Source organism: Ostrea edulis, chromosome 5 (genome assembly GCF_947568905.1).
Source record: "Ostrea edulis chromosome 5, xbOstEdul1.1, whole genome shotgun sequence".
NCBI lineage: Eukaryota > Metazoa > Mollusca > Bivalvia > Ostreida > Ostreidae > Ostrea > Ostrea edulis.
The window spans coordinates 27,593,710-27,620,973 of NC_079168.1; the positions used below are offsets into that span (position 1 = coordinate 27,593,710).

Here is a 27,264-nt window from a genome sequence, read left to right on the forward strand (position 1 = left end):
GACGTGTTTGAATAACATCTGCCTCTAAAAGATTTTAAAAATATGTCAGCTAACAAAGGAGCACAATTCGTTTCCATGGGAATACCAAACGACTGTTGGAAGACCTGGTCACCAAATATTATGAATATATTGTCAATGAGCAACTCCAGAATCATTTCATATCAATTTCAGAGTCCTTGTGCGTAGAATCAGAGATGTGTTGTTGTTTTTTAAATTTGAACTTATCACTAGATATGAATATTTCCTTTTTCCATTTTTATTGAATAAACCGTAAATGAATCTAAAAAGTCTAGTCTTTAATTCATCGTGAGCAATGGTCATGTGAAGTGTTGAAACCTTTTGTGAAAAGTTCTTTAGATTTTTTAAAACCCACACTTGATTTACACCACTTCTGGAATATATATTTTGACACCTTCGAAGTTAGCGCATTGAGTTTTTGAATTATCCCCCTTTGATAAACAAATATCGTCTGCATAACAAAATGGCACCGCACGGCAAGGAATTGACAAGAGAGCAGAAAGATATCATTGTACAAATGTCAAATGATGGATTTTCGAGTTATAAAATTGAGGAAATAACGGGGATAAACGGCAGAACAGTTCAGAAATTTCTAAAGCGTGTGAAAGAAAGGGGCAACATAGAAAACTTACCTCGAGGTGGAAGCAGGAGAAAAACGACACCGCGTGATGACAGAATCCTCTTTCGTAGTATAAAAAACAACCGGCGTCAGACTTTAAAAGATGTTACAAGCAGATTTAATGCGAGGACAGGATGCAATGTATCAACCAGAACTGTGAGTAGACGATTATTCGAGGACGGCTATGAACGGTGTGTTGTTTCCAAGAAAACAACAATATCGCGTGTGAATCGGGAGAACAGGACTAGATTTAGTCAGCAAAAATTACACTGGACAGTTGATAACCACTGGTCTTCCATCATTTTCAGTGATGAGACTAAAATTGAACTTGGTCGGGATAATAGAATTTATGTTTGGAGGAAATCCGATGAAAGATCACGCCCCGAATGTTTAGGACTACGCAGTGACAGAGAGACGCAATGTCGAGCTTCTGTTATGTTTTGGGGTTGTATATCTTACTATGGTGTTGGAACTTTAAAAGCTGTGAATGGTAACATGAACATTGATAAATATATTGAAGGTCTTGATGAATGTCTCTGGCCAGTTGTTGCGCGACACTTTACAAATCGCCGCTGGATCTTTCAAGAGGATAATGCTCCTTGCCACGTATCTTTGCGCTCAAATCAGTGGAAGCAGGGCAATGATATCAGTACACTTCCATGGCCTCCACAAAGTCCAGACATTAACATTATTATTGAAAATGTCTGGAAAGTGTTAAAACTTCTGGTACAGAGACAAACAAATGAGATCCGAAATGCCATTGACCTGGAGAGAGTTGTCCGTGATATTTGGAGTGGCCTTCCTTTACATTATATTCGGAGTCTTTATAACACTCTTCCAAGGAGAATTCGCAGTGTGTTACGTACCCGAGGCCATATTACAAAGTACTAACTCCGTTTGGTAAGTGAATATTCTGTTATTGATACTTAGAATATTTCAGGTGTTATTGCGGTTGACGTGAAAGTCGGCCATTTTGCGAACTCATTTATGTCGTACTACTGTATATTCATTAAGATTTATACGCACATTGTTCACATTCATGAAAAATTGTCTTTCAATTTAATCGGTAAAAATATGAAAGGCAAAAACAATGGGAATGTAGATATTTATGTTTGTCGGTAACAAACTTTTGCTGTTTCATTATATTTCTCGTTAAAAACACCAACATTTGAATTTGACAACAACCTATCGGTATAAATCGCTTCATTTAACGCTCTTGACGTCACAACGACTTTTGTGCTCTATCAATGTTCATACTCACGCCCATATCCTCTAATGAAGAGTTAAGTTTACGTAGACCAAGACTCTGAGAAGTGAAATGTAAAATGATATGTGCATTGTATAAAACCTGATACAGCATAATGCATAGTGGCACTCTAGTTTTCCTTTTAGCTCTTACAAGTTTTTTGTCATTTCGAATTTCCAAATTTCGGCTTGAGCATCACTGAAGAGACATTATTTGTCGAAATGCGCATCTGGTGCATCAAAATTGGTACCGTATAAGTTTTACATTATAACCCCTGGGTCGAGGCCTCTGCTGGTGGACTGTTAGTCCCCGGGGGTCTCTACAGCCCAGTAGCTAAGTACTTCATTACTAGTTTGAAAATACGGATGTATATTTAATTGCTGGGATAAAATTTGGAAATTCATTTCAAGATTAAGGATGATATCTCCCTCATGCATAGCTCTGATCCTTGGACGAATTTGGCTCCAGTTTATTGGCACTCTAGTTTTCCTTTTAGCTCATACAAGTTTTTTGTCATTTCGAATTTCCCAACTTTCGGCTTGAACATCACTGAAGAGACGTTATTTGTTGAAATGCGCATCTGGTGCATCAAAATTGGTACCGTATAAGTTTTACATAGATATTACTCCATCTAATTTAAACACGTGGTCAAATCAAGTCACATAAAACTTAACATTGAAGAATTCAGATATTTAATCACAATTTGTTGCAAGTAATAAGCATTCACTTAAATATAATCTTACACATCTCTCCAGCCATTTGGCGATTCATCCATTGGAATCCACCCTGGATAAACAAAGTCTTCAGTAGAATTGTCCTTAAATTCTTTCGAAAAGTCCGATCCAGGAACAAATATGTGTTTGTAATACACAGTTGTCCCCCTTGCCATCCAACCAATCCACCATCCGTACGTCCCAACGGACATGATTGTGTGATTGGCCAGAGATAACAGAGCCATGTCTTCAGCTGCCGAAAGTCCCCTAGAGAAGTAGACATTTTCTTCCGCACCCAAAGCCTCTTCGTCCCACTTTATATCGTTAGAACCCACTATGAATAATATATTTTTATAAATACGTCGGAAATAGTTCATTGCATTGATGTAGTAGGTTGCATTAGGTGTAAGTTTGCCGTATTTCAAATGTCCTTTAGTTGCATAATCACCTCGTCGTATGTGTATACTCACGACCCTGTTATTTTTCTTTCGGATATCGAAATTCATAATTAACATAATGTTCTGAAATTGAGAAAATGCCTTGTCTCTTATGGGTTTTTTAAACTTAAAAATGACACGAATTTCCTGTTCAGATTTACTCCAATATTTCCAAGACTGATAAAAACCATCAAATCGAACACTCTCAGAAGAAAGCACATTGAAGAGATCCTCGTCGAAAGACAAACCCCATCGTTCAACGTGAAGAGGTAGTCCTGCGCACGCCATTTCTCTATTCCGAATTTGTTTTGGAGTTTTATCTCGAATATTAAAGACATTCATAAGTTCAAAGTTTTCTGGAATGACGGGATTTAAGTTTTTCATGTTAGAAATTATATGAAGAAAAGCATATTCGAGCATTAAATTACCAAGTCTTCCTTTAAAATTTACGCACGCTATACTTGGTGTCGGTATATCTTTTCTTGATGTTTCCAACAGAAGCCAAAAAACCATACTGCAAATTATCATCAGACAGACACGATCTGCAGAGAAAAATGTTAAACAATATAAATATACTGGAAGAACAAAACCATCTTCAACTAAATGTAAAAAGTATAATTTCTCATAGATATATACTGACCGACTTTAAAACGCAACACCTAGTTTTTACACCTATTTTCTTTTAAATATAAAAATAAAATCTTTTTTCTTTTCAAACTTTCAACATTGGAAAATTCTTCCAACATACCTAGGCCTGATGCCCGTCTTAATGGAACTATTTGTTTACCCAGGGATGACATGGATGTGCTCGAGCGAGATTTAGAATTCCGGCAAAAAAAGTTATCAATTTGAGGTCACCTTTTTGTCTATATGCACTCAAATATCTCGTTGCTGAATTTCACTGACGACGGGGTTAGTTTTTTTTTAATTAGATGATCAATTAGGCAAATAACACCATTTTCTCATTTTTGTGGTCTATTTCAAAGAGCATAATGGCAGTTGTACCCATGGACAAATTAAACATTTTCAGATTTATTGTGAATCACGATGCTGGACACCACTGCCGTGAGGGTGAAAATGTCGAAAAAAAGTCCCCCGATCCCTGAAATTTTTTGCTATAACGTATGTCCCAAACGAAAAGAGGACCTGTAATATCCTATACTCTTAATACTTCATATCCTCAATTGGTGCAACCTGTAATTATGTATTCCATGTTAGTATTGGTTTTGTATTTAATGTTGTAGACACATGTTCCGTAAATAAATGTGGAAAGCGCTGATTTTCGTTATTAAATTGTTTATCAGAAAGAAGCACAGAATATTACAGTACCGTGTTTCCCGTGGCACAATAGGTAGCGTGGAAGTGTTTTTTACCGACGTAGGACTACTAAGCGCCAGTTCGAGTCCCCTCTACAGTGATGGTTTTTTAAAATTTATTTATCGCTGTCATTATTTGTTTTATTAAGAATAAGTATTATACTTTACGATATTTTTTAGTACAAAAAATAATAAATAAATGAAACGAGAAATCTAACAAATGAAACGGGTTTCTATTCAATGTATAGCACGAGGCCACGTATCATTGTAACTGTGTTATTCGACACAGACGCCACGTTTTAATAATTAACGATGCCATATAAGATTTGTTGTGCTTGTGTTTGATAAACACATATATAAATTTAGATGGCCTTTAAAATGTTCAACGAAATCCGTAACCAGTTTGGAATTTTATTTTATACATCGTGCATAAGATTAAAACCTCTGTGGGCCTTTCCTTTTGTTTTTCCATATGACCCTTTTCCAGACGCTGTTCAAAAGCAATGAAAAGGTTAATGTAAGTGTTGTTATCGTGAAGCTCTATTGTCGATGGGAAATGGACTTACAACTGAAAAGTGAATTAGAAACTTAAATTTACCGCGTGTAATTAGTTATTAGTAAAACCAAGAACTCGGTATGATGCGAGTGGGCGTCAGTGATCACTCATGCAGGATGAGCCGATTGTTAAGGCGTCACCGCCAAACAGGGTCCATCAATGATCGCTCAATCATTTGTGACAAAACATTAACGGGCGTACCTACGGCAACAACACCTGTAGAATAGGTTTTCTCCTGTCACGACGAGGTCGAGGAAAGTTATTGGACGCAATGGTAGGCAACGGTACAGAGTGCTGTGAATCAACGCCAAAATTGGACATTCGTCTTGTTTTCCGACGAATCAAAATTCATCGTCAGTAATGCGAACGATAGAATAAGTTGATCGACATGTGCATAAACGCTCCGTAGACAAGTGAGAGCTTGAACGAAACAGATTTGACGGAAGTAGCGTCATGGCTTGGGGCACGATTGACACAAATGTTCGCTCACAATTGGTCATTTTATACGGAAACTTCTCTGCTCAGTGGTACATGCATATACACGATGATCTGCAGTCTGTGTTGGAACCATTAATACACAGCACACATAAGACGACATTTTAGTTTTTGAGCAGAACGATGCGCTCATTAATGGACCTAGTGTATTTGAAATGAAGGGTGTAATTTACTGTAGATTGCTATGTATTTTTAAAAAGTACAAATAAGACCTATAAAAGCTACGGGACCCTATCTAATTTTTGTCGTTTTTTTTTTATTTGCACTTGGAATGAACTTTGAAATGTTGGCGGTTATTTGTTTGAAATTAATATAGTTGATTAGTGAGAGGGCCAAAGGTTAGTATCGAAGTTTATGGAAAATGGATTGGTATTCTTTTCCAATTCACTGCAAGATTGACAGGGAAAACAGTTACATTGTCACATCAAATGTCTTTAGTTATTTTCTGTTGTATACGCGCACAGGCGCGCGTTTGTGTATTTTTTATATTTTCATTACGAACTTAATATAATTTATTACGGCGGGTGTGACCGATCGAAAGGGGATGCTTACTCCTCCTAGGCACCTGGTCCCACCTCTGGTGTGTTCAGGGGTCCGTGTTTGCCCGACTATCTATTTTGTATTGTTTATATGAGTTATGAGATTGATCACTGTTCGTTATCTTCACCTTTCATCTACAATATTGAAATTAACCTTCACAATTTGCTTAAACAACAATTTTGTCCATTTAAGCATCGATTTCAATATCAAAATTGGTTTTGAAGTCCTTCAAGGCAGGCCTGCTCTTAAGCATTTTTTGGATATTTTTGTAGGATACAATCTTAATAACAATTTATAACAGTATTTGAGGGCACCTCTGCTTTGAAATCGAAATTCACAAAAACCGACCAAAAATTTGGAGAACTGTTTAAAAACATGGTTCATTTTAAACGGGGTTCATTTGTTCTTAGAATATCTGAGTCAGTTGTACCTCAGTCGGTATATGCTGTGACTGGTTCAAATCCTCCTTCACACAACAATTTTATTTCGCCTTTTCAACACTTTGCATATGTTATATAATTATGTCTATAATTTCCTTCAGTAATCTATAGTTAAATGCACATGAAAGGTATTAAATTAAAAGAGACTATACAAAAGCATTCAAGTTGAAGTATCCTCGCCGTGGACGATCTTATTCTAAGGACATTAGTCAGTCATTCTGTAAGTACTCTATGGAACATCATGTGCGACGAAAAAAGCATATCATACAAAAATAATTCATTCTTGTTCAACGTTGACACATGCAATTCTGATAGGGAAATAAACGAAAACTTTTTCACCATTTATCGTTATCATCGTAATATACACACATTTCTCATTATATACTACACTGATTCGATACACAAGAGTTTGTTCTGCACATGATCAGTTTTTAAATCGAGGTAGGCTATTGACAAACAAGTTGATGTTACAAGGGTTTCAACAGTCTTGTTTAAAGTCAGCATTTCGCAAATTTTACAGCCGTTATAAAGATTTAGTTTGCAAATACAACCGATCATTGGGTCATATACTGTCTAACGTGTTTCACGCTGATTTTTAGACTGTTCTTGACACACTGATTTTGACTACGGATTACACTTTGTACCTGGTCAGGATATAGGGCTAATGGTGGGTGTGACCGGTCCACATGGAATGCTTACTCCTCCTAGTCACCTGATCCCTCCTCTGATATATCCAGGGGCCGTTTTGCCCACCTGTATATTTTGTATTCCTTATTGGATTTATGAGATTGATCGTTATCTTCGACTTTCATACTACACATGTAGCAGTGTATTGATTAATTATGAGAAATGAAATTCAGAAACTGTACATTACTGCTTCATGCTTATTGTTTGCTGAAACCGTTGTGATTCTTTAAACATGTAACAAAACACCTTAATTTTGAAGGACGTATCCGAATTAAAGACCCGTGCTTTTCACATTTAATGCCGACCGTCTGGCGATGGAACAGTTACTGCCTGTCTTAGGGACATACAGGTAGTACTATACATACATCTATTTGCACGTCCGTGTTCGGATATCCACTTTATAATTCAAATGCATGTACCATGCATCAGTGACATCTATTGCTGTTATCAGAAACAAATGTCGTAAATATGAGTAAATCAAGTAGGAAGTATACCGAAAGAAATTAAGACAAAATATATACAATTATAAAATATGAAATATCATATAGAGCTCAAAATGCGTAAACAATACATGCATCATGCTAGTTCCTCGTTGTACAGTAAGAAGTCTATCTAAGGTTTACGTCTATGTCCACATATTAAAGGCATTAAAAAACAATATTAATAATGATTTTTTTTTTGTAAAGTCTAAAACCAGGTCCGGATTAATAGCAAGCAATTCGCGACGCGACGAGCTCGCTCCAATGATTACACATTTAAGTCACGTGATTTGCTCTCCATCAGATGAAAAATGATGAGTTTTACCCGTAATTCTTCTGGAAAAATGTCGCCGTGACTGCGGTATACTTCAAAGACAGCTACGTAGATAAAACAAATAAATAGTTTGAAAAGACCGACAAGCATTTTTAAATTCCAGAGAAGCTTTCTCATATCTTCACACTTTTTATTGTTGATTTTAAAAAAAACCCATCGTAGCCAATATGACTCACAATGCACTGTTTACATCGACCGCGTTATATTTCCGGCGTTAATTGAATGGGCGAATTTTAAAAATGCTTAAAGTATTATCATGATGGGTCTTCTCTCGTCTCAACGGTCACACCGTACAACATATCATGGTTCTCTTTTATTACCCTGAATCGATCCTTTACATAAAGAAATAACATCAATGTCCTTCATTGGCTCGCCAAGTCTCCAGTCCTTACTCGGTTAGAACATCTTTGGGATGAGGTTAAGACACCATAATTTGCAAGAACTGGGAAGGGCGTCGTTGAAAGTCCTCAAAGAACCATTCGGATCATTTGTCAGTCAATGGAACACCTCCTACGCCCACCATATGCGCTAATGGTGGATACAACCGGAATTAGTGAACCGAACCAACGTATTTGCAAACCTCCACCACTTTTTACCTCATTTGTATCTCCTCAGGGTATATCAATGACGTTTTAAATTGATAGATGTAAGACTTTATTTATCAAAGATTATATACCAGAAATATGATACAGTTTCGCATGTTTGAAATAAATGAAAAAAATAAGACAAAAAATAGGAAGGTGTTGCGTAATTAAAGTCCCTCAGTATCTTTGTACCATAATCAGATCATGGAATTATAAGAAAATGATCTTACGTTGTCGTATAGTTTTCATTAGTTCCAGGCGAAGACAAATCATCGTTGTAGACCTTTCAATCGACCTATATGAAAGGTGAAGATAACGAACAGTGATCAATCTCATAAGTCCCATAAGCAATACAATATTGATAGTTGGGCAAACACGGACCCCTGTACACACCAGAAGTGGGATCAGGTGCCTAGGAGGAGTAAGCATCCCCTGTCGACCGGTCATACATATACAAAGTATTAACATGAATTAGGAATAAAATGTTACCAGCAATGACAATTCAGCATTTACTAGCATTGATAGAAAGCAAACTCATTGTTACAAGCATTAATAACTTTCAAATTAGAAGTACCAGTATTTGCATGAAACAGTCAGACAGCATTCGACCTAACGACAGTCTATAGATCGTTATAACTATCAACGTTTCAGAATTCCAATTTTAGATTTTTCTTCATAGAATTAAAAGTTAATATTGTCACAAGAGAAGTTATGATTGCTGATTATTCATTACTAGCACTTGCAACGTTAATCAAATATGCAAGAAAATCAAAACTAACCTTATAAGTGTTATGAATAAGCTATCAGCAAATTGATATTAGATTTGGAGGTATAGTATACGCAAGCTGTATCAAATATAACGTAATGCCTCCACAAACACTCACGAATGAACGGTAGTATAGGATCCTGAATTCCGTCTGGGGCACCCGCTGCTTGTGCATGTGTACATTATCTTCAAGTTCTTCGCTTATCTCTATAACTACAGACGTTTCCAAAAATCGAATGTGTCTCTTTGAGTAGTTATTGTCTTCCTCTGTACAATTATCCCCAGCTATCCTACAAAAATATCATACATATACTGCATATAGCCCAAAAAGAAGGGACTGAATTTTCAAACCTAATGCTATGTAAAGTTTTTGGACAATGAACAGTCTTAGAAATCCTATAGAATGCAATACACGGACCCCTGGTAAACACCGCATGTAGGGAAAAATCAATATGAAAGGAACAGCCTGATAATTTAAACGGAACACGTTTGATAACACCGATATGAACGACAGTCTGTACCTTGTAAAGAGCATAGACTGCGCAAAATGCTGGCTTTAAAAGAAACGATATATAATCAAAAATGAAGTCATGTTACACTTATTATCTATACATGTACTCCCAACGTATTTTCAAATACACATTTTGATGATAATGCATTGATCCTATCTAAAACTCTAAGTACTGAGACTTCTAATAGGCTGAACCATGTAATATCGGAGGACCAGTGACATTCACAACTGATGCCGACATTTGGCGATTGAACTGTCACTTCTGGTGGACTGTTAGTCCCCGACGGTCTCTACAGCCCAGTAGCTAAGTACTTCGTTACTAGCTTGAAAATACGGATGTATATTTAATTGCTGTTACAAAATTTAGAAATTCATTTCAAAATTAAGGATTATCTCCCTCATGCATAGCTCTTATCCTTGGACGAATTTGGCTCCACTTTTTTGGCACGCTGTTTTTGGTATATTTAGCTCTAAAACTTCATAGTTATTTCGGATTTCAAAGATTTCGGTTGAGCATCACTGAAGAGACATTATTTGTCGAAATGCGCATCTGGTGCATCAAAATTTGTACCGTATAAGTTTTACATGTAGCTCATATCATATAAAGTACATAAAAGGTAAGAAGAAAAAATATTCTTCACACCTAACATTATTGCTACCTCGTAGAAATGAATTATTCCCTTGTAAGGTAGCGATTGGGACCACGTCCACACACTACTTAGGACAACAACACACTGATTTGGACATGCGCAACACACATCTCATATAAAGTGGTATGAAGATTGAGGACACCTAGAAAAGTTGATATTGAAGAATTAAGACATTCAGTAACTTGTTGCAAATAATAAACATGCACGTGAATTAGCCGCTCCAGTCATTTGGCGATTCATCCATTGGGATCCACCCTGCGTAAACAAAGTCTTCAGTAGAATTGTCCTTAGATTCTTTCGAAAAGTCCGATCCAGGAACAAATATGTGTTTGCAATACATAGTTGTCCCCCTTGCCATCCAACCAATCCACCATCCGTACGTCCCGACTGACATGATTGTGTGATTGGCTAGAGATAGCGAAATGCGCATCTGGTTCATCCAAATTGGTACCGTATAAGTTTTACATTATGACCCCTGGGTCGAGGCCTCTGATGGTGGACTGTTAGTCCCCGAGGGTCTCTACAGTCCAGTAGCTAAGTACTTCGATACTGGCTTGAAAATACGGATGTATATTTAATTGCTGTTATAAAATTTAGAAATTCATTTCAAAATTAAGAATTATCTCCCTCACGCATAGCTCTTTTCCTTAGACGAATTTGACTCCACTTTTTTGGCACTCCGTTTTCCCCTAAAATAGCCCTAAAAGTCTATTGTTATTTTGGATTTCAAACATTTCGGTTGAGCATCACTGAAGAGACATTATTTGTCGAAATGCGCATCTTGTGCATCAACATTGGTAGCGTATAAGTTTTACATAGCAGAGCCATGTCTTCAGCTGCCAAAAGTCCGCTAGAGAAGTAGACATTTTCTATCGCACCCAAAGCCCATTTTATATCGTTAGAACCCACTATGAATAATACATTTTATACATACGGCGGAAATAGTTAATTGCATTGATGTAGTAGGTTGCATTAGGTGTCAGTTTGCCGTATTTCAAATGTCCTTTAGTTGCATAGTTGCATAATCACCCCTTCGTATGTGTATACTCACAACCTTATTATTCATCTTTCTGATATCGAAATTCATAATTAACATAATGTTCTGAAATTGAGAAAATGCCTTGTCTCTTATGGGTTTTTAAAACTTAAAATGTCATGAATTTCCTGTTCATACATGTATTTACTCCAATATTTCCAAGACTGGTAATATCCATTAAATCGAACCCTCTCAGAAGTAGGCACATTGAATAGATCCTCATCGAAAGACAAACCCCATCGTTCAACGTGAAGAGGTAGTCCTGTGCACGCCTTTTCTCTATTCCGAATTTCTTTTGGAGTTTCATCTCGAATATTAAAGACATGCAGAAGTTCAGTTTTCTGGAATGACGGGATACAAGTTTTTCATGTTAGAAATTATATGAAGAATAGCATATTCGAGCATTAAATTACCGAGTCTTCCTTTAAAATTTATGCATGCTATTTGTGGTGTCGGTGTATCTTTTCTTGATGTTTCCAATAGAAGCCAGAAAACCATACTGCAAATTAACATCAGACAGACACGATCTGCAGAGAAAAATGTTAAACACTATATACTGGTATAACAAAACTATCTTCAACCAATTTACAAAGTATAATTTTTTAAATATACACTGAACGACTATAAAAACGCAATATCTACTTTACTACGATTTTGTTCAAATTATAAAGAGATGATTTTTTTTCAACTTATTGCAAAATTCACCAAGATACATCGGCCTGATGTCTGTCTTATTCGAACTATTTGTTTACTCGGTGTGAGTCGCTTTGAACAAAATTTTCAAAAAGCTATTTAAAAGCAATAAAAGGTAAAAATAACTTTTGTCATCGTGCAAGAACTCTGTTGTCGATGGGAAATGTACTTACCTTTAGAAAAATCAGACAGATAAACAATACCGCATGTAAGTAGTTATTTGTAAAACCAAGAACTTGGTATGACGCAAGCAGGCGTCAGTGATCACCCTTTCACGATAAGCCGATTGTTACGGCGTCATCGCCTAACAGGGTCCATAAATGATCGCTCAATTCCAAGTCGACCATTTATGACAAAACAACGCTAAGAGGCGTACATACGGCAACGCCACCTGCGGAATAGGTTGTGTTAATCGTGCCCAAGCCATGACGCTAAGTCCGCCAAATCTGTCTCGTTCAAGCACTCAATTCGATTTTCTCCTGTCACGACGAGGTCGTGGAAAATCATTGGATGCCATGGTAGGCAACGTCACCGTCAAACACTTTCTAGAATATTGAAACGATATAGGATTCTCTGTAGAAGACCTTACAAAGGTTTACAACTTACAACGTTACAGAGTGCAGTGGGCAGTTAAATCAACGCCAAAATTGGACACGGGTCTTGTTTTTCTGATGAATCAAGATTCACCGTCAGTGATGTGGAAAGCAGAATAAAGGTTTATCGAATTGAATGATTGAACGAGACAGATTTTGCGGACTTAGCGTCATGGGTTGGGCACGATTAACACAAATATTGCTCTCAGATGGTCATTTTATACGGAAACTTAACTGCTCCATGGAACTTGTTTATAGACGTTGTTCTGCAGTCTGTGGTGACACCATTGATACAGCAGCACACACACAAAAACAGATTTAGCAGGACAATGCTCAGATAGACTACGAGATTGACAGGGAATTGATCAAATCAGAATAAGAAAAGAAAATACCTATGAAAATAACAATTTTGTAGAAAATGTCACATTGTTACATGAAAAGTGAAAGCACTTACACCCTTTTGTAAGATGCAGCTTCCGCACGCGTAAATTAATTCATAAAGCCTACGTTTACGTCTACGTGTGCGACAAAATATGTGACCTTTAGTAGATCTCAGCCCTGCTTCGTACTTGAATGTTTCTTGTTGAACATTGATGTTGGTGGCAAACTGACGGTTCAGCTTTATGACAGGCGGGACTTCCAGCTTTCTATCATTGGTTTTTCGTGTTTGTGAGACGGTGTTTCATTGTCGCCTGTATATGGTGTTTGTGTCTCCCAACCGATTCTATACGTAAGAGCTTGTTCTCCATATGATCAGTTTTTAAATTGAAACAGGCTACCGACGATCGAATTAATGTTACCGAGTTTTCGACGGTCTCGTTTGGAGTCAGCATTTCGCAGATTTTGTGGTCGTTATAACGATTTTGTTTGCCAATACAACCTGTAATTGGGTCGAGTATTGTTTGACGTATATCTTGAAAATTGTTGGGTCGTTCTTTGCACGCTGGTTTTGGCTGCTGATTGCTCCGTTTGCCTGGTGAGCGTGTGAGGCCCACTGCGGGAGGGGCCTGTCGGCGGGGCATGCTTGCTTCTCCTGATCGCCTGGTCCCGCCTCTGACGTGTCCTGGAGTCCGTGTTTGCCAGGCTCTTGATTTTGTATTTCTTATAGGAGGTGTGACATTTGGTCGATTTTCACTTTCTCGACCTTTTCAAGGAAATCGATATCACATGACGTCATTCAGAGAACTGTTGTGTTAGTCATTATAGGTAATGGATGAGAAATATTTGCTTGTGTGGATTTCTAGTTAATGTACCAAATACCCTTTTGTAACACGAAACCCCAAAACCTTAGTGGGCAATCCTCCTGTAAATCACAGTGTAGGAACATGAGTGTATGCAAGGTGAAGATAACGAACATTGATCAATCTCATAACTCCTACAAGCAATACAAAATAGATAGTTGGGCAAACACGGACCCCTGGACAAACCAGAGGTGGGATCAGGTGCCCAGGAGGAGTAAGCATCCCCTGTTGACCGGTCACACCCGCCGTGAGCCCCATATCCTGATCAGGTAAACCGAGTTATCCGTAGTCAAAATCAGTGTGCTAAGAACGGCTTAACAATCGGTATGAAACACGTCAGATAGCATTTGACCCAATGCGAGGTTGTATTGACGAACCAGATCGATATAACGACCATAGAATTTGCAAAATGCTGACTTCAATCGAAACTGTTGAAATCCCTCTACCATCAACTTGTTTGTCAGTAGCTTACCTCGATTTAAAAAATGACTATACCCAGAACAAGCTCTTGCATATCGAATCAGTTGAGATATATAAACACCATATGCAGGTGATAATGGAATATTGCTACATAAATGTGGGAAGTTAACGATAGAGAAGCTGAAATCATCCCGTTTGTCATACAGTTGAGTTGTCAGTTTGCCGTTAATGTCTACTTTCAATAAAATATCTAAGTATGAAGCAGAAGTGGACGACTCTGTGGTGTCCTTTATTTCGAGCTCACAGGGATATATCAAATCGACATATGAATGAAAGCTATCATTGTTAATAGACAAAACGTCATCGATATATCTAAAAGTCGAATTGAAGGTCACAGCGAGAGATTTTTTCTTCTCACGTAGAAGTTTTTGAATAAATTCTGCTTAATATGAATATAAAAACAGGTCAGCTAACAAAGGAGCACAATTCGTGCCCATGAAAATTCCAACAGACTGTTGGAAGACCTGATCACCAAAGACCACGAAGATATTGTCAATGAGGAACTCTAGCATATTTTTTATTTCAACTTCAGAGTACTTGTGCGTGGAATCAGAGTGGTGTTTAACAAGGTAAGTTTTTGAATGACTGATCACTAGATATGAATATTTCCGTTTTCGTTTTTGTCTATGATGTCAAAAAGTCTAGTCTTTAATTTATCGTGAGGAATGGTCGTGTATAGTGTTGAAAAGTCATAGGTTTTAATGCTATTGATTTGGGAAAAATTCTGTGATTTCAAGTTTACTAAAAGTTCTTTAGAATTTTTTAGAATCCACATTTGATTAACACCACTTCTGGCATATGTAGTCGCACAGTAAGTTTGCAGTTTCTCCATCACAGCTGTTAACATTTTCGTGAGGAGCAAAGATAGGGGCTTGGTAGAGCACTTACTGGATCCAGCAATGCATCTTTGTTTGTAAGGGTTTTTATGTAGTTTAGGAATCCAGTATAGGTACGGTAACTCATATTCATTCGACCCATTGACTGGAATATTAAATGTGTCTAAAACTGAAGCATGGTGTTGAAGAATTTCGTCTTTTGAAAGGGCAGTTGGAGTATAAGTATGATTACCAAAAGTGGAATTAATGCCAAGTTTGTTTAAAATACAGTTGTAATAATGAGCCTTACAAACAAAGACAATGTTGTTACTAGCTTTGTCAGCTGGAACCAAAACATATTTCTCATGTAACCTATCTAATTCTTTTATCACTTCTGGTTTACTAAACACAGAAGGATAGATGGTACGTACTTTTGTTTTCATGTGTCTAATGCGGGATTTTAATATCCCTCTTATGCTTTTAACCCATTCTGACAATGTATCAAGTTCTTCTTTTTCATATTTAGCCCATCGTCTGGCATAATTTTCGACAGAACTCATAATAGAGATGAAGTTCTGTCGCCAATTAAAAGACCGAGGTTCTCTGTATTTAGGACCTTTAAGAATAAGTGATTTGAGGTCCTCATTTTCAACTATATCAACATCACCAGTAATGATATGTCCAGCTGGACTATAGTTGAAAGAAGATGAAGAACAAGAACATGTTGGTGGATTACGTATAAGATGGTCTATATCTAAGCACTGCAAAGTTTGTTTATAATTAAAAAGTTTGGATGCAATAGTAGACATTTTCAGTACATGTACTTCAAAGCAAGAGACCACGCACGTTCAATTCTCAGTACAGCGTATACACTCTTTTTCAGAAACGTTTCGATATTTAGTCCTAAAATGGATTACTGTAATAAGCGGTGATTGGTGACAAAATTTGGAATGATAAGACAAACTTGCCAATCTAGAGATAAGCGCGTCATTAAACTCCTTACGCAAGACGGGGGATTACTAATGGATCCGAGCACTAATGTGGACCATATCCTGAGAAATCTGGGAAAGTTTGGCCGCTTTCAGGCTTTGCAGTTACTGTTAACCTTTGTGACTATATGGTCAGCTGCTTTCAGTTTGATGAGTTCAGTGTTCACAGGTAAATCCCTGATATAGGCAACAAGTGTGTATAGAGGTTCTCGAGATTAATCTTAGTTTATCTTTCATCAAATGTTGAAATATCCGGTAGTACATAGTTTTGCTTCTAAACTGATTATTTCATTAAAAGATTTAAACTCGAGTAAAATATTATAGAAGAGAAGGAAAATGAATATAGAAGTAGCAATGACTGATTTTATACATTACTGATAATAAAATTAGGTCTTTATTGTAAAATCTAAAACCACCAAATGATGTGACTAGAGCCAGGGATAACCAAACCTTGTAATGTATACGTCAGATGATTGAGATGAAAATAAAAGTATGAAAAAGATAAAAGGTTTACTTGAATGTTTCTGTATATATATATATTCCTCTCGCATCATTTTAGGATACAAACCAGAATTCAAATGCTCACCACTAGGAAATGAATCTTCTAGTATCGTAACAGCCAATGTGTCGGAAAAGTTGATGGTGGTATATAAGGAATGTACAATTCATTTGTTCCAGAATAGCACAAATAGTACTGAGCAGGGCAAAGAGTTACCCTGTCCATCTGGCTATCAGTACATCGTACCAAAGGATACCAGTTTTGTCACAGAGGTGAGAAGAAAAAGCAATAGAAAGAGTTAGCCTTTTACGCCTTTCTTAACTAGCTATATGAAAGAGTGATGATAACGAACAGCGATCAATCTCATAACTCCTATAAGGAATACAGAATTAAACAATTGGGCAAACACGGAACCCAAGGCAAACCCAGAGGTGAAATCAGGTGTTCAGGAGGAGTTAACATCCCCTGTCGACCGGTCACACCTGCCGTGAGCCCTATATAGGTAGTCTTGTCGATATTTGAATTTGTTATATTAATCACCATTCTTATACATTCAAATTGTCATGGTTCATTAAAGACACACGTTCATTGTATATGTTTATTACACTACGTCATACAAATCTTTACAAAAAGGCAATTTCGTCATAGATAAACCACTTCTTCAAATAAATATGCATGTTTTAATAATTCACAGTAGTATTTCACAAGGTAACCAATAATTGATCGATAAAAGATTCACAACAGCACATCGTTTCTGGTATTATCATTTAAGTCCGTGCAATTCTGCAGCAGGGTGTAAGAATGCATTACGCAGCCTGTAAACACACTACGTCGGCGACTATGGCGTATTTTCGCCGGCTATTACGGTGTATTTTGTCAGCCGTCAAATCTACTGGTTTAGGAACTCTTTTGATTCTAAATGACAAGAAAGACAGCATAGAAAAGAGAGCACTGATCGTTTAAGACTGAAATTTGACGTAAAATACAACAGCAAAAGAATCACGTCTTTCCATTGACCTCATCCACTGTTACCATTTTTCTTTGTTTGACCATAGGTGTCTAAAACTGCATTTAACAGGACATAAGGATTGTCCAGTTCGAGAAATTATCGAATTCTCATATTCCTTTTGAGATAAACGTTTCCCTATATAGATTCTAACCTGATACATATACATTATTTCATATTTTTTTTCTAAATTCAAGTTTGACTTGGTGTGTGGTGACGACAGTTTGGCGGAGGTGTCGCAAATGTTGACTATGGCGGGTATGGGACTTGGTGCCGTACTGTCCTCAATTATTTCTGACCGATATGGACGGAAAGTCGTTCAAGTAGGAGCACACATAGCCATCTTTCTGGCCGGATTCGGTGTAGCTTTCGCCCCTAACTATACCGTTTTGATTGTTTTCAGGTTTATATCTGGTGCTCTTCAACAGGTGAGAAATGTTTGTAATTGAAATTGAAATTTTTTACTCAACTCGTTTTAAATCATCTGCAGTTCAACATTTCTTCTTAATTAAATTACATATGTATATTTCTTTAAAAATATTTTATAATACGATGGTATATTTATTTCAAATTGAAAGGCGCTGGCAATGGTTGGTGCTGTTTTGGCCATGGAATGGGTCCCACAAGAATGCCGCTTTCTGTGTGAAGTGTTCGGTCTGTTATTTTGGACTACTGGTGTAGTTCTGGTGACACCAATCGCTTACTTAATGCGTGACAACACTTGGAGAGACTTCCAACTAGTCTTAACACTGTGCTCTTCATATAGCCTGATTCAATACTGGTACATTGTCATACATTTACAATCTATTATCATTTTCTTAAGTGAAATATCACTTTCATTATCTTCACTTTTCATGTAATAGAAAGATCTCTTACTTCTCTGTGAAATCATAATTCTAAAATTAATCAATCACGTTAGAATAAAGTAGTAATGTTTGCTTTATGGCTGTCGGTTCAAGGGGAAAGGCGATGATACTGTTTTCATGTCTTTGAAAAGAATATTCAGTCTACGTTACTGTGTATTCAGATTCAGGAGTTTGTTCAATATAACCGATTTCGACCTATATAGATAAGGTTACTGGAGACTTATTCTTTACTTCAGTATAACAGATAGTTCAATATACGCGTCTTCAATATAAATTAAGTAAACTGTTTAATAAAAACGCTAATTCGTTAGCGTTTAGATATCACAAGAGATGAATATTAACTGGTGATCTGATTGATTTCTTAAACTAATGTAATTGCAAATCATTAAAGCTGTATGGTCCTAATTACAATATTTTTCCCATCTCGTAAAAACGCTATTAAATCATCACACGTATGTAGTTATGAGGCTGTACGACATATAATAAATTATTTCACCTGTTTTAACCCAAATAATTTGATTTTAAATCGATGTTTACAAATAACGTGTCACTCTGCCATTTCAAGTGACAGTCACGTGACCAGTTCAAACTTTCAGATCATCGGTGGTCTTATCTGTGTAAAGCTGTGTATTTTGTTATAACAGTACCGTACCATAAGTTTAATAGAAATAAAAATATCAAATACCTCTTAGTAATTCGTTGTTTTACGCTCTTTCAGCCTTAAAACTAGACATTTGCATATGAGTTAATACATCATGTTGGGATTCCCCTGACGCGCGTGGGTCTATTTATAGACGTCTATTATGGAATGATTTATATATGTAGCCACTATATTTACTTTCTAAATAATGTTCGCACTGTTTTCTTTTACATGCAGATGTTTCCAAGCATGTAATTAAGGGAAAGTTAATAACTTTATAAAGTAATTAATCTGCTTTAAAGTAATTATGTACAAAAATAATCCATGAACATCGGGTCATACAGCTTTAATATCTGCGTACAATGCACCATTCATGCCAGTGTGATTATAAAAAAAAAATCATTATTCAATCCTTGTTTTTTTTTTCATAATTAATATATTCCACGGTTCTTACCGTTTTAATGGAAAAGTAAAAAGCGTGAACATATTTTGTGTACGAATATATTAATTTCACCAATTTCGGCCGTACTTGATAGGGAGATATCTACACTTTTGATACATTATCTGTTTTACAGGATTCAGGAGGAGTCGATTAGATGGTTATTTATTAATGGTAAAACAGATCAAGCGGAACGAATACTGCGGAAGGCAGCGAAGTGGAACAAAGTAAATTTTGATGATGTCATTTCAAATACTGAAGAAGAATATAAGCTAACCAAGACTGATATTGAAACTGCTTCAAAGACGTTTACAAGTTACGGAAAGGACGGAAGAAACAGGGCGGGAGCAAGGAACGAAAATCTCAATAAAGAAAACGATTTCAAAGTAGAACACTACACAATCTTAACGATATTCAGGAGCAAATCTGTGCTAAAGAACTCTATCATAATGTGGTTCACATGGTATGTGATTTTTATTATTTCTTCATTGACATATCATTTGAATGACAAAGATGACGATATCAAACAGTGTTCAGCCTGATAGATCCTATAAAGAATATGAAATTGAGAAAACGACAACACGGAACCATGGAATCACCAAAGATGGGATCAGGAGGAATAAGCATTCGGCAACACCCAATATCAGTCCTCTATTTTGATCAGGTAAACGGAGTAATCTGTAGGCAAAACCTGTATGCTAAAAACAGCCTACCAATTGGTATGAAACACGTTAGACAGCATTCGACCTAACTACAGGTTATATTTGCAAATAGGAACATTTTTTCGACCATAGAATTTTGTGAAATGCTGACCCCAAAACCCTCAAGCATCACCATATTTGGCAGTAGCTTGTCTCGATTTGGAAATTGATCAAGCAGGACATGCATTTGTATATCAAATAAGTTGAGATACATAAACACCATATGAAACTGGAAGATTACTACATTAAACAGACAATGGAAGAATCTAAGGGACTAAAAGAATATTCATTTTGAGCGATATTTCGACAAACTCATGTATGAGACGAACACATCCATACAGTGTCATTATTTTACTACCTCTCACACTGCGAATATGGATACGAAACATCAATTTCGCCTATACCGATCGACATACTAGTAATTCACGGACATGAAAACATCGCTGCGTTGTCTTGTCTATATAAGGCTTGAAATATGTTGTAGAGAGAAGTAAGAGAGAGATACCGAACATCCCTTTTATAGGGATTGTGGGGCTTTCATTGCAACATCGTAGAAAGACACATCAAATGTGAGCGTCCAATGTAGGGATGTTCAGATGAGGATCAGATTGATCAAAACAGGAAGTCATTTAAGAAATAGGTTGATAATGATGAGAGTGGTGACAAATCCGGATACTAATGTGATAACTTATGAGCTAACGAGGTGTGGTTCCAAGTTATCCTCTAATTAAAGGTGTCCTCAATCGTAGTCTACCCCCAGGATTGGGGCATTCATCGTTACCTCTGTGGATCAATTCCATGATATCCTTAGGGTGAGGCCCACAAATTGACAGCATAATATACTGATTATACTACATATGTGATATGATATAATTCTGTCGCTTGAATACAACTTCCTATAAGTGTACAGAGGATTTTTAGCTGGAGTATATACTGAATGAGAGAATTTAGAATTATTTATGTAGCAATATTCCATTAACTCTCAACAGATTCGATACAGAAGAGCTTGTTCTGCGTATGATCAGTTTTTAAATTGAAGCAGGCTACTGACAAACAAGTTACAGGGGTTTCAACAGTCTCGTTAAAGTAAGCATTTCACAAATTCTATGGTCGTTATAATGATCGAGTTTGTAAATACAACCTATCGATGGGTCAAATGTTGTCTGACGTATTTCATACCGATTGTTAGTCCGTTCTTTACACACTGATTTTGACTACGGATTACTCCGTTTACCTGATCAAAATATGGGGCTCACGGGGGTATGACCGGTTGACAGAGGATGTTTACTCCTCCCATGTATCTTATCCCACCTCTGGTATATCCAGGGGTCCATGTTTGCCCAATTCTCTATTTTGTATTGCTATGGTGATGTAAATGATTTAAATGAATTCAGAATTTTTAAACAAATATCAAAATAAAAGGAATGAAGATAATACTTTACCGTATTATAGTATTAGCTTCCGTCCCTAAATGTAGTGCATGTAAATGGCTAATGACACTACATTCTTATTCCTCCTATAAAATAATTCAGGTTGACCAACAGTTTGACTTACTTCGCGCTGACGCTGACATCTACAACTTTGGCAGGGAACCGGTTTCTGAACTACTTCTTCAGTGGAGCTGTAGAGTACATTGCCTGCTTTTTAGAATACATCATGATGAAGAGGTTGGAACTAACAGTCAATGAATATTGACATCTGGCATCTGCATTTTAAAGTAACCATTATTGACGAGTTCGATATGTAATGTGTTTTGTACCACAGCGCGATAACGCTTTGCACGATTTCTTGGATGATGATACTCCTGAATAGCTCTATCCAATACCTTTCCAACGGTATAAAGACAATGTTTCAGCTCCACATAGTTTTAAACTCATAGTGTTAAACTTATAGTCAATTCAATAGAGCCAGTCGTTGACCACTATTGTAAAAATGGTTGGGAAACAGGTTGAGAATATTGAAGAAATCAGAGCTTATACAAAAGTTTGCACAAAACTCAGTCATTTGGTAATACATATTTTTTCTGATATAGGGGAAGTTTATGGGTCTGATAAGGTATCTTATGAGACAGTTCGTAGGTGGAGAAAAAAGTTTCTGACTGGCACAGAGTCCGTCAAAGATGCAACAAAATCTGCCCGACCTGTGACTGTAACAGACAAGGCAGATGTCTCAAAATTCAGGGAAATAATTGAAAGTGATGGCAGATATACGATTCATGATATTGCCCAAGCTGTTGGTATATCGCTATCGCGGGTGCATTTCATTTTGAAGCGTATTTTGAAATTACAGAAGGTTTCTGCCAGATGGATACTGCACATATTGACAGATGACCACAAACGGGTGCGAGTACAAACCGCTAAGCAATTGCTCAAAATGTTTCCCAAATTCAACCAAAGACAATTTGCAAATATTGTTACAGGTGACGAAAGATTGGTTCACTATTTCGAACCAGTAAGAAATATTGTAAACAAAATATGGATAACTAAAGACGGTAGAAGACCTGTAGTTGCCAAAAGAACCATAAACACAGAGAAGGTTCTTTATTGCTTATTCTTCTCATGTAGTTGTATAGCCGTACAAATTCCGATGCCGAAGGGCAAAAGTGCTACAGGTCGGTGTTACCGAGATGTTACACTAAAAAAAACCCCAGAAATATTATCATAAATGACGACCTGTGTCAAAATCTAGGCATGTTCGTCTACTTCATGATAATGCTCCATCACATACATCTAAGCTTATGAAGCAATTTTTGAAATTGGAGAAGGTTACCGTCTTGTCACACCCACCATACTCTCCAGATCTAGCTCCATGCGACTTTTTCCTTTTTCCAAAACTTAAAATGTTCCTATCTGGTCGTCGCTACAAGCCCCGACAAGCCTTTGGCGCAGCCATCAGTCAGTACCTCGGGGGTCTACCTAAATCAGCGTACCGTGACGCATTTCAGAAATGAATTCAGAGATTTAAGGTATGTATTTCAAACCGCGGAGAATACTTTGAAGGAATGTAATGTTCATTTCACTATTTGAGTCGAGTGCTTTTGAGATATCGTACAATACACATTAGATATCGAACAGCCCTCGTATGATAGTAAACAGTGTGTTCGTTAAGCAATTCATTGAGTATTCATTGGTAGTGATAAGTTGTATCAATTTACACGGGCATTAACTGTCAACTAGAACGTAAAAAATTTCAGTTTTATCTGTTTATCACATGGCAGGCTGTTTTTGGTTATATTTAGCTCTAAAACTTCATAGTTATTTCGGATTTCAAACATTTCGGCTGAGCATCACTGAAGAGACATTATTTGTCGAAATGCGCATCTGGTGCATCAAAATTGGTACCGTATAAGTTTTACATTATGACCCCTGGGTCGAGGCCTCTGCTGGTGGACTGTTAGTCCCCGAGGGTCTCTACAGCCCAGTTGCTAAGTACTTCGTTACTAGCTTGAAAATACGGATGTATATTTAATTGCTGTTATAAAATTTAGAAATTCATTTCAAAATTAAGGATTATTTCCCTCATGCATAGCTCTTATCCTTGGACGAATTTGGCTCCACTTTTTTAGCACGCTGTTTTTGGCTATATTTAGCTCTAAAACTTCATAGTTATTTTGGATTTCAAACATTTCGGTTGAGCATCACTGAAGAGACATTATTTGTCGAAATTCGCATCTGGTGCATCAAAATTGGTACCGTATAAGTTTTACATGTACACATAATAGTTTATTACAGTACAACCAATTTTACACAGAATAGGTCGACGGTCAATAATTGTCATATTTAATGCTGCCTCTGCTTTGGCGTTACTGACTGGAACACTTCTTCACTACTTCGCAGGTAATATAGTCGATTGTCACTGTAACATTGCTATAGCTAGATTCGAAACTTTTGAGAATTGTCAGTTACAATTTCATTAGATGGAGAATCGAAACTTTTGAGAATTGTCAGTTACAATTTCATTAGATGGAGAATCAAAATTTTTGAGAATTATCAATTGTAATTTTATCAGATGGGGAATCTGTCATGATCACAGCGTCAGTGGTTTTCACACTGGTAGGGAAGGCAGCCATCACCGGGTCGTTTAGTACTATTTTCCTGTACACTCCTGAACTCTATCCCACCAATCTCAGGTACGATGTTGACTCCACTGTTGTTAATTATTTAAACCATTGATTCTGGTAAATACTTGAACTAATTCCTTGTCCATGGAGAAGATGACCCTATTAAAGAAATTGTTTACAAATTCAAAAACTCTTAGATACTATCTAATATTATATATCTGAACACCTCTGACACTGTTTGTCCAATAATGTCGGAGTTAGGTCAACTTGACTTTGACTGGCCGGTATTCAGGGGTGCTTTGTATACACTCTTTAATTTCATGTAAAAATTCAAATTACCATCAATGTACAGTATGTAGAATGTTGCCTCGTTTTCCGTTTGTTTAGTTGTAATTAGAACATATATCATTTATGATATACAATATTTCTAGTAATATTTGTTAGGATGTTTGCAATGTCTACACTCAATATTGTGTGCAAAGTATTAGAATTAGTGATGTAAACCTTGAAAATTGTCTTTTGCTAATCGACACATGCATGAATTTGCACATACCAGTCTATAGATATGACCTTTTTTGCGACAAATGCATATTTTACCACTGAAACACAACGAAGTCTAGAAAATAAAAGATTTTTCGAGTTCATGAACTGATTACAATGTTTCAAACACTTAAAAGATCTGGTTTACAGATTATAGAATCATTGTCACTACCTTTCACAGTACTGAATAAAAAGCATGAACTAATAATAAAACTGCTAGGACTATGAAATTGTATACATGTATAAAGATTAAAGATAAGGTGTGTGAGAATTGACCGGTTCGCTCCGTTTGAGCCTTGTCAGAGGTCCCCTTTCGCGGTAGGCGGTGACAATAAAGAACCCTCACTGCTACGGGTCTGAGCGTCATGCACGTGTCTACATTCGTAGCACATGACCTACAGCTGGTGTGGCAGTATTGTGTGATATGTCTAGTGTTTGTGTATATCTTTGTGTTGTATTACTCTCGCTTTCAGCATTCACCGCTGGCTAGCAGCAATGCGAAAAGGAGACCAGAGTGAGTTAACCTCTAGTTTCTAGAAGTACACAGCCTCTCCCAAACAAGTTCAATCTAGCACCAGCTCGTGGCGACACCCGAGGATTGAATGTCGAAAGACTCCATGCTATACTATGGATCAAATGTGACTCGAAATACTGAAATCAGGTTTGCTAATAACAGCATCCAGACTCGTGGAAACCTGTTCAAGGACATGGAAAGATAGACGTATTGTACAATTATTTAAGGGACTTTGCAAAACAAGCTCATGGAGTGACATGGTTACCAGTTATCAGTAAGATGTTCTGCAGCATCATTATCATGAAAACAAGTAAATGGGAAATGCCATAAGAACCAGGCAGGATTTAGACTAGGACGGGTGGTATTAGCACAAATATTCATTTGAAACATTTTAGAACAAGTGAATTGATGAAGGCTATCAATTTTACACACACTTTGTTGATTTTGAGAAGGGTTTTGACTCGTACACAGGGAATGTTTATACATTTTGCGGAGTTAAAGGATCCAAAGTAACTTCATTAGTGAAGAGCAAGGGATTTATGAGGGAATGTGCAGTCAACTTGAAAACGAAACTGGTTCCAGATAAGGATATACCAGAGGTGGGATCAGGTACCTAGGAGGAGTATACATCCCCTGTCGACTGGTCACACCCTCCTATAAGTGAAGTACCACAAATGTAGACTTATGTTTCTAAAGCGCTCAGTGCCGTAGCAGCGATGGTTCTTTAATATGACAACGCCTGATGTGACACGTTTTGAAAGTGATATCCGAAAGACCCGTGAGTCTTAGTTTTTAATACCGAGAGTTTGGCGAAGGAGCAATCACTTCCTATGTTTGTATCGTAAGTTTCACGCGGTCATGGAAATGGTTCGAACTCTTAACCTTCCGGGTACGAAGCGAATGCTCTAACCAATGAGCTACCGTGACTAGTTGAGAAAAAGTTTTCTAAACATGATAACGTGATTTAATTTATCGTGCAGAAAATGTAATTGCAAAAGGTTTTCTGTTTTCAAAAGAATGTTAAGTTGTCATATTTTATTGATACCATATCATTGACAACTGTGACTGCATACTGTCAAATAAGTAGAGTCCTTTTTTTTCAGAAACGTTGGAATCGGAGTGTCGTCAGCTTTTGCACGCGTTGGTGGCATGTTGTCCCCTTTTGCGGGAACTTTGGTAAGATATAATCATATGTTTGCTTATTAACATCATTCCTTATGCTTTATGAATTTAAAGTTCTCTTAAACATATTTATAGTGTTCTGTTGGCTATGCCACTATATTACACCGTGGCCTGTCGCACTTCATTTTATTTTATTTATTTTTAGGCCAAACATGTCTCATGGGCACCAGGAGCTATCTTTGCCTGTATGTGTTTTATAGTTACTATATCAGTTTTCAGTTTACCTGAAACACGCGGAGTTGAACTTCCATCAACAATGAACGAACTTAAAATGTGGTATAAAATTCAGTCAAAACGCAAGATAAGAAAGCAAGATACGTAATATATTTGTTTGTTGTTTTACTCAAATGGGTATTTTAAGGATAGGTCCGTGATACTGGATGTAATTGTGTACCCATTTCGTTATAAAAGTTTTTCAGGAGAAGGACTGTGTCAGATTGGACTTCGATTAACCGAATTTCCTCGATTTCTTTTCCGTGCTGATTATTAAGTCTACGGACTTTCTACTTGACGCAGCTATTTGATGTTTTGTATGATATTTTAAGGTGTAATGGTTTTCAACAGAGGGCATTGCCAGTA

General features: G+C 36.9%; 2 protein-coding genes and 1 pseudogene across 4 annotated transcripts; 1 reads left to right on the forward strand and 2 right to left on the reverse strand.

The window, feature by feature from the left end:
- Positions 1-2,558: 2,558 nt before the first annotated feature.
- Positions 2,559-9,495, reverse strand: LOC125651996 (galactoside alpha-(1,2)-fucosyltransferase 2-like). Of its 3 annotated transcripts, XM_056165636.1 has the most exons (4): positions 9,349-9,495; positions 8,695-8,759; positions 3,462-3,575; positions 2,559-2,930 (listed from the first exon to the last, which is right to left on the reverse strand). In XM_056165636.1, exons 1-4 carry the CDS (start codon positions 9,411-9,413, stop codon positions 2,623-2,625), a joined length of 552 nt encoding a protein of 183 aa, XP_056021611.1. In that variant the 5' UTR covers positions 9,414-9,495; the 3' UTR covers positions 2,559-2,622. The 3 variants fall into 3 exon arrangements, with proteins under 3 accessions (XP_056021611.1, XP_056021609.1, XP_056021610.1); XM_056165634.1 differs by having other exon boundaries at positions 2,559-3,575; XM_056165635.1 differs by having other exon boundaries at positions 2,559-3,575; positions 9,244-9,383.
- A 1,107-nt stretch (positions 9,496-10,602) lies between these two features.
- LOC130054925 (galactoside alpha-(1,2)-fucosyltransferase 2-like) lies at positions 10,603-11,925 on the reverse strand (annotated as a pseudogene).
- Positions 11,926-16,235: 4,310 nt separating this feature from the next.
- On the forward strand, positions 16,236-27,146 carry LOC125651992 (organic anion transporter 3-like). Its single transcript, XM_048880863.2, has 10 exons — positions 16,236-16,407; positions 16,798-17,009; positions 17,941-18,171; positions 18,322-18,524; positions 19,825-20,151; positions 21,922-22,056; positions 24,140-24,225; positions 24,398-24,518; positions 26,607-26,679; positions 26,831-27,146. The coding sequence occupies exons 1-10, from the start codon at positions 16,272-16,274 to the stop codon at positions 27,005-27,007; spliced, it is 1,701 nt and encodes a 566-aa protein (XP_048736820.2). The 5' UTR covers positions 16,236-16,271; the 3' UTR covers positions 27,008-27,146.
- Positions 27,147-27,264: the final 118 nt, after the last annotated feature.

What these genes read in the sequence shown, in the direction of transcription:
- LOC125651996 (XM_056165634.1), bottom strand. Translation starts at nt 9,413, where the DNA reads ATGTACACATGCACAAGCAGCGGGTGCCCCAGACGGAATTCAGGATCC. An exon ending in TCCTATACTACCGTTCATTC is followed by an intron (nt 8,760 to 9,348) that starts GTGAGTGTTTGT and finishes CCTTTCATATAG; the next exon opens with GTCGATTGAAAGGTCTACAA. An exon ending in AATGAAAACTATACGACAAC is followed by an intron (nt 3,576 to 8,694) that starts GTAAGATCATTT and finishes TTTTCTCTGCAG; the next exon opens with ATCGTGTCTGTCTGATGATA.
- LOC125651992 (XM_048880863.2), top strand. Translation starts at nt 16,272, where the DNA reads ATGGATCCGAGCACTAATGTGGACCATATCCTGAGAAATCTGGGAAAG. An exon ending in ATACCAGTTTTGTCACAGAG is followed by an intron (nt 17,010 to 17,940) that starts GTGAGAAGAAAA and finishes TCTAAATTCAAG; the next exon opens with TTTGACTTGGTGTGTGGTGA. An exon ending in ATCATAATGTGGTTCACATG is followed by an intron (nt 20,152 to 21,921) that starts GTATGTGATTTT and finishes AAAATAATTCAG; the next exon opens with GTTGACCAACAGTTTGACTT.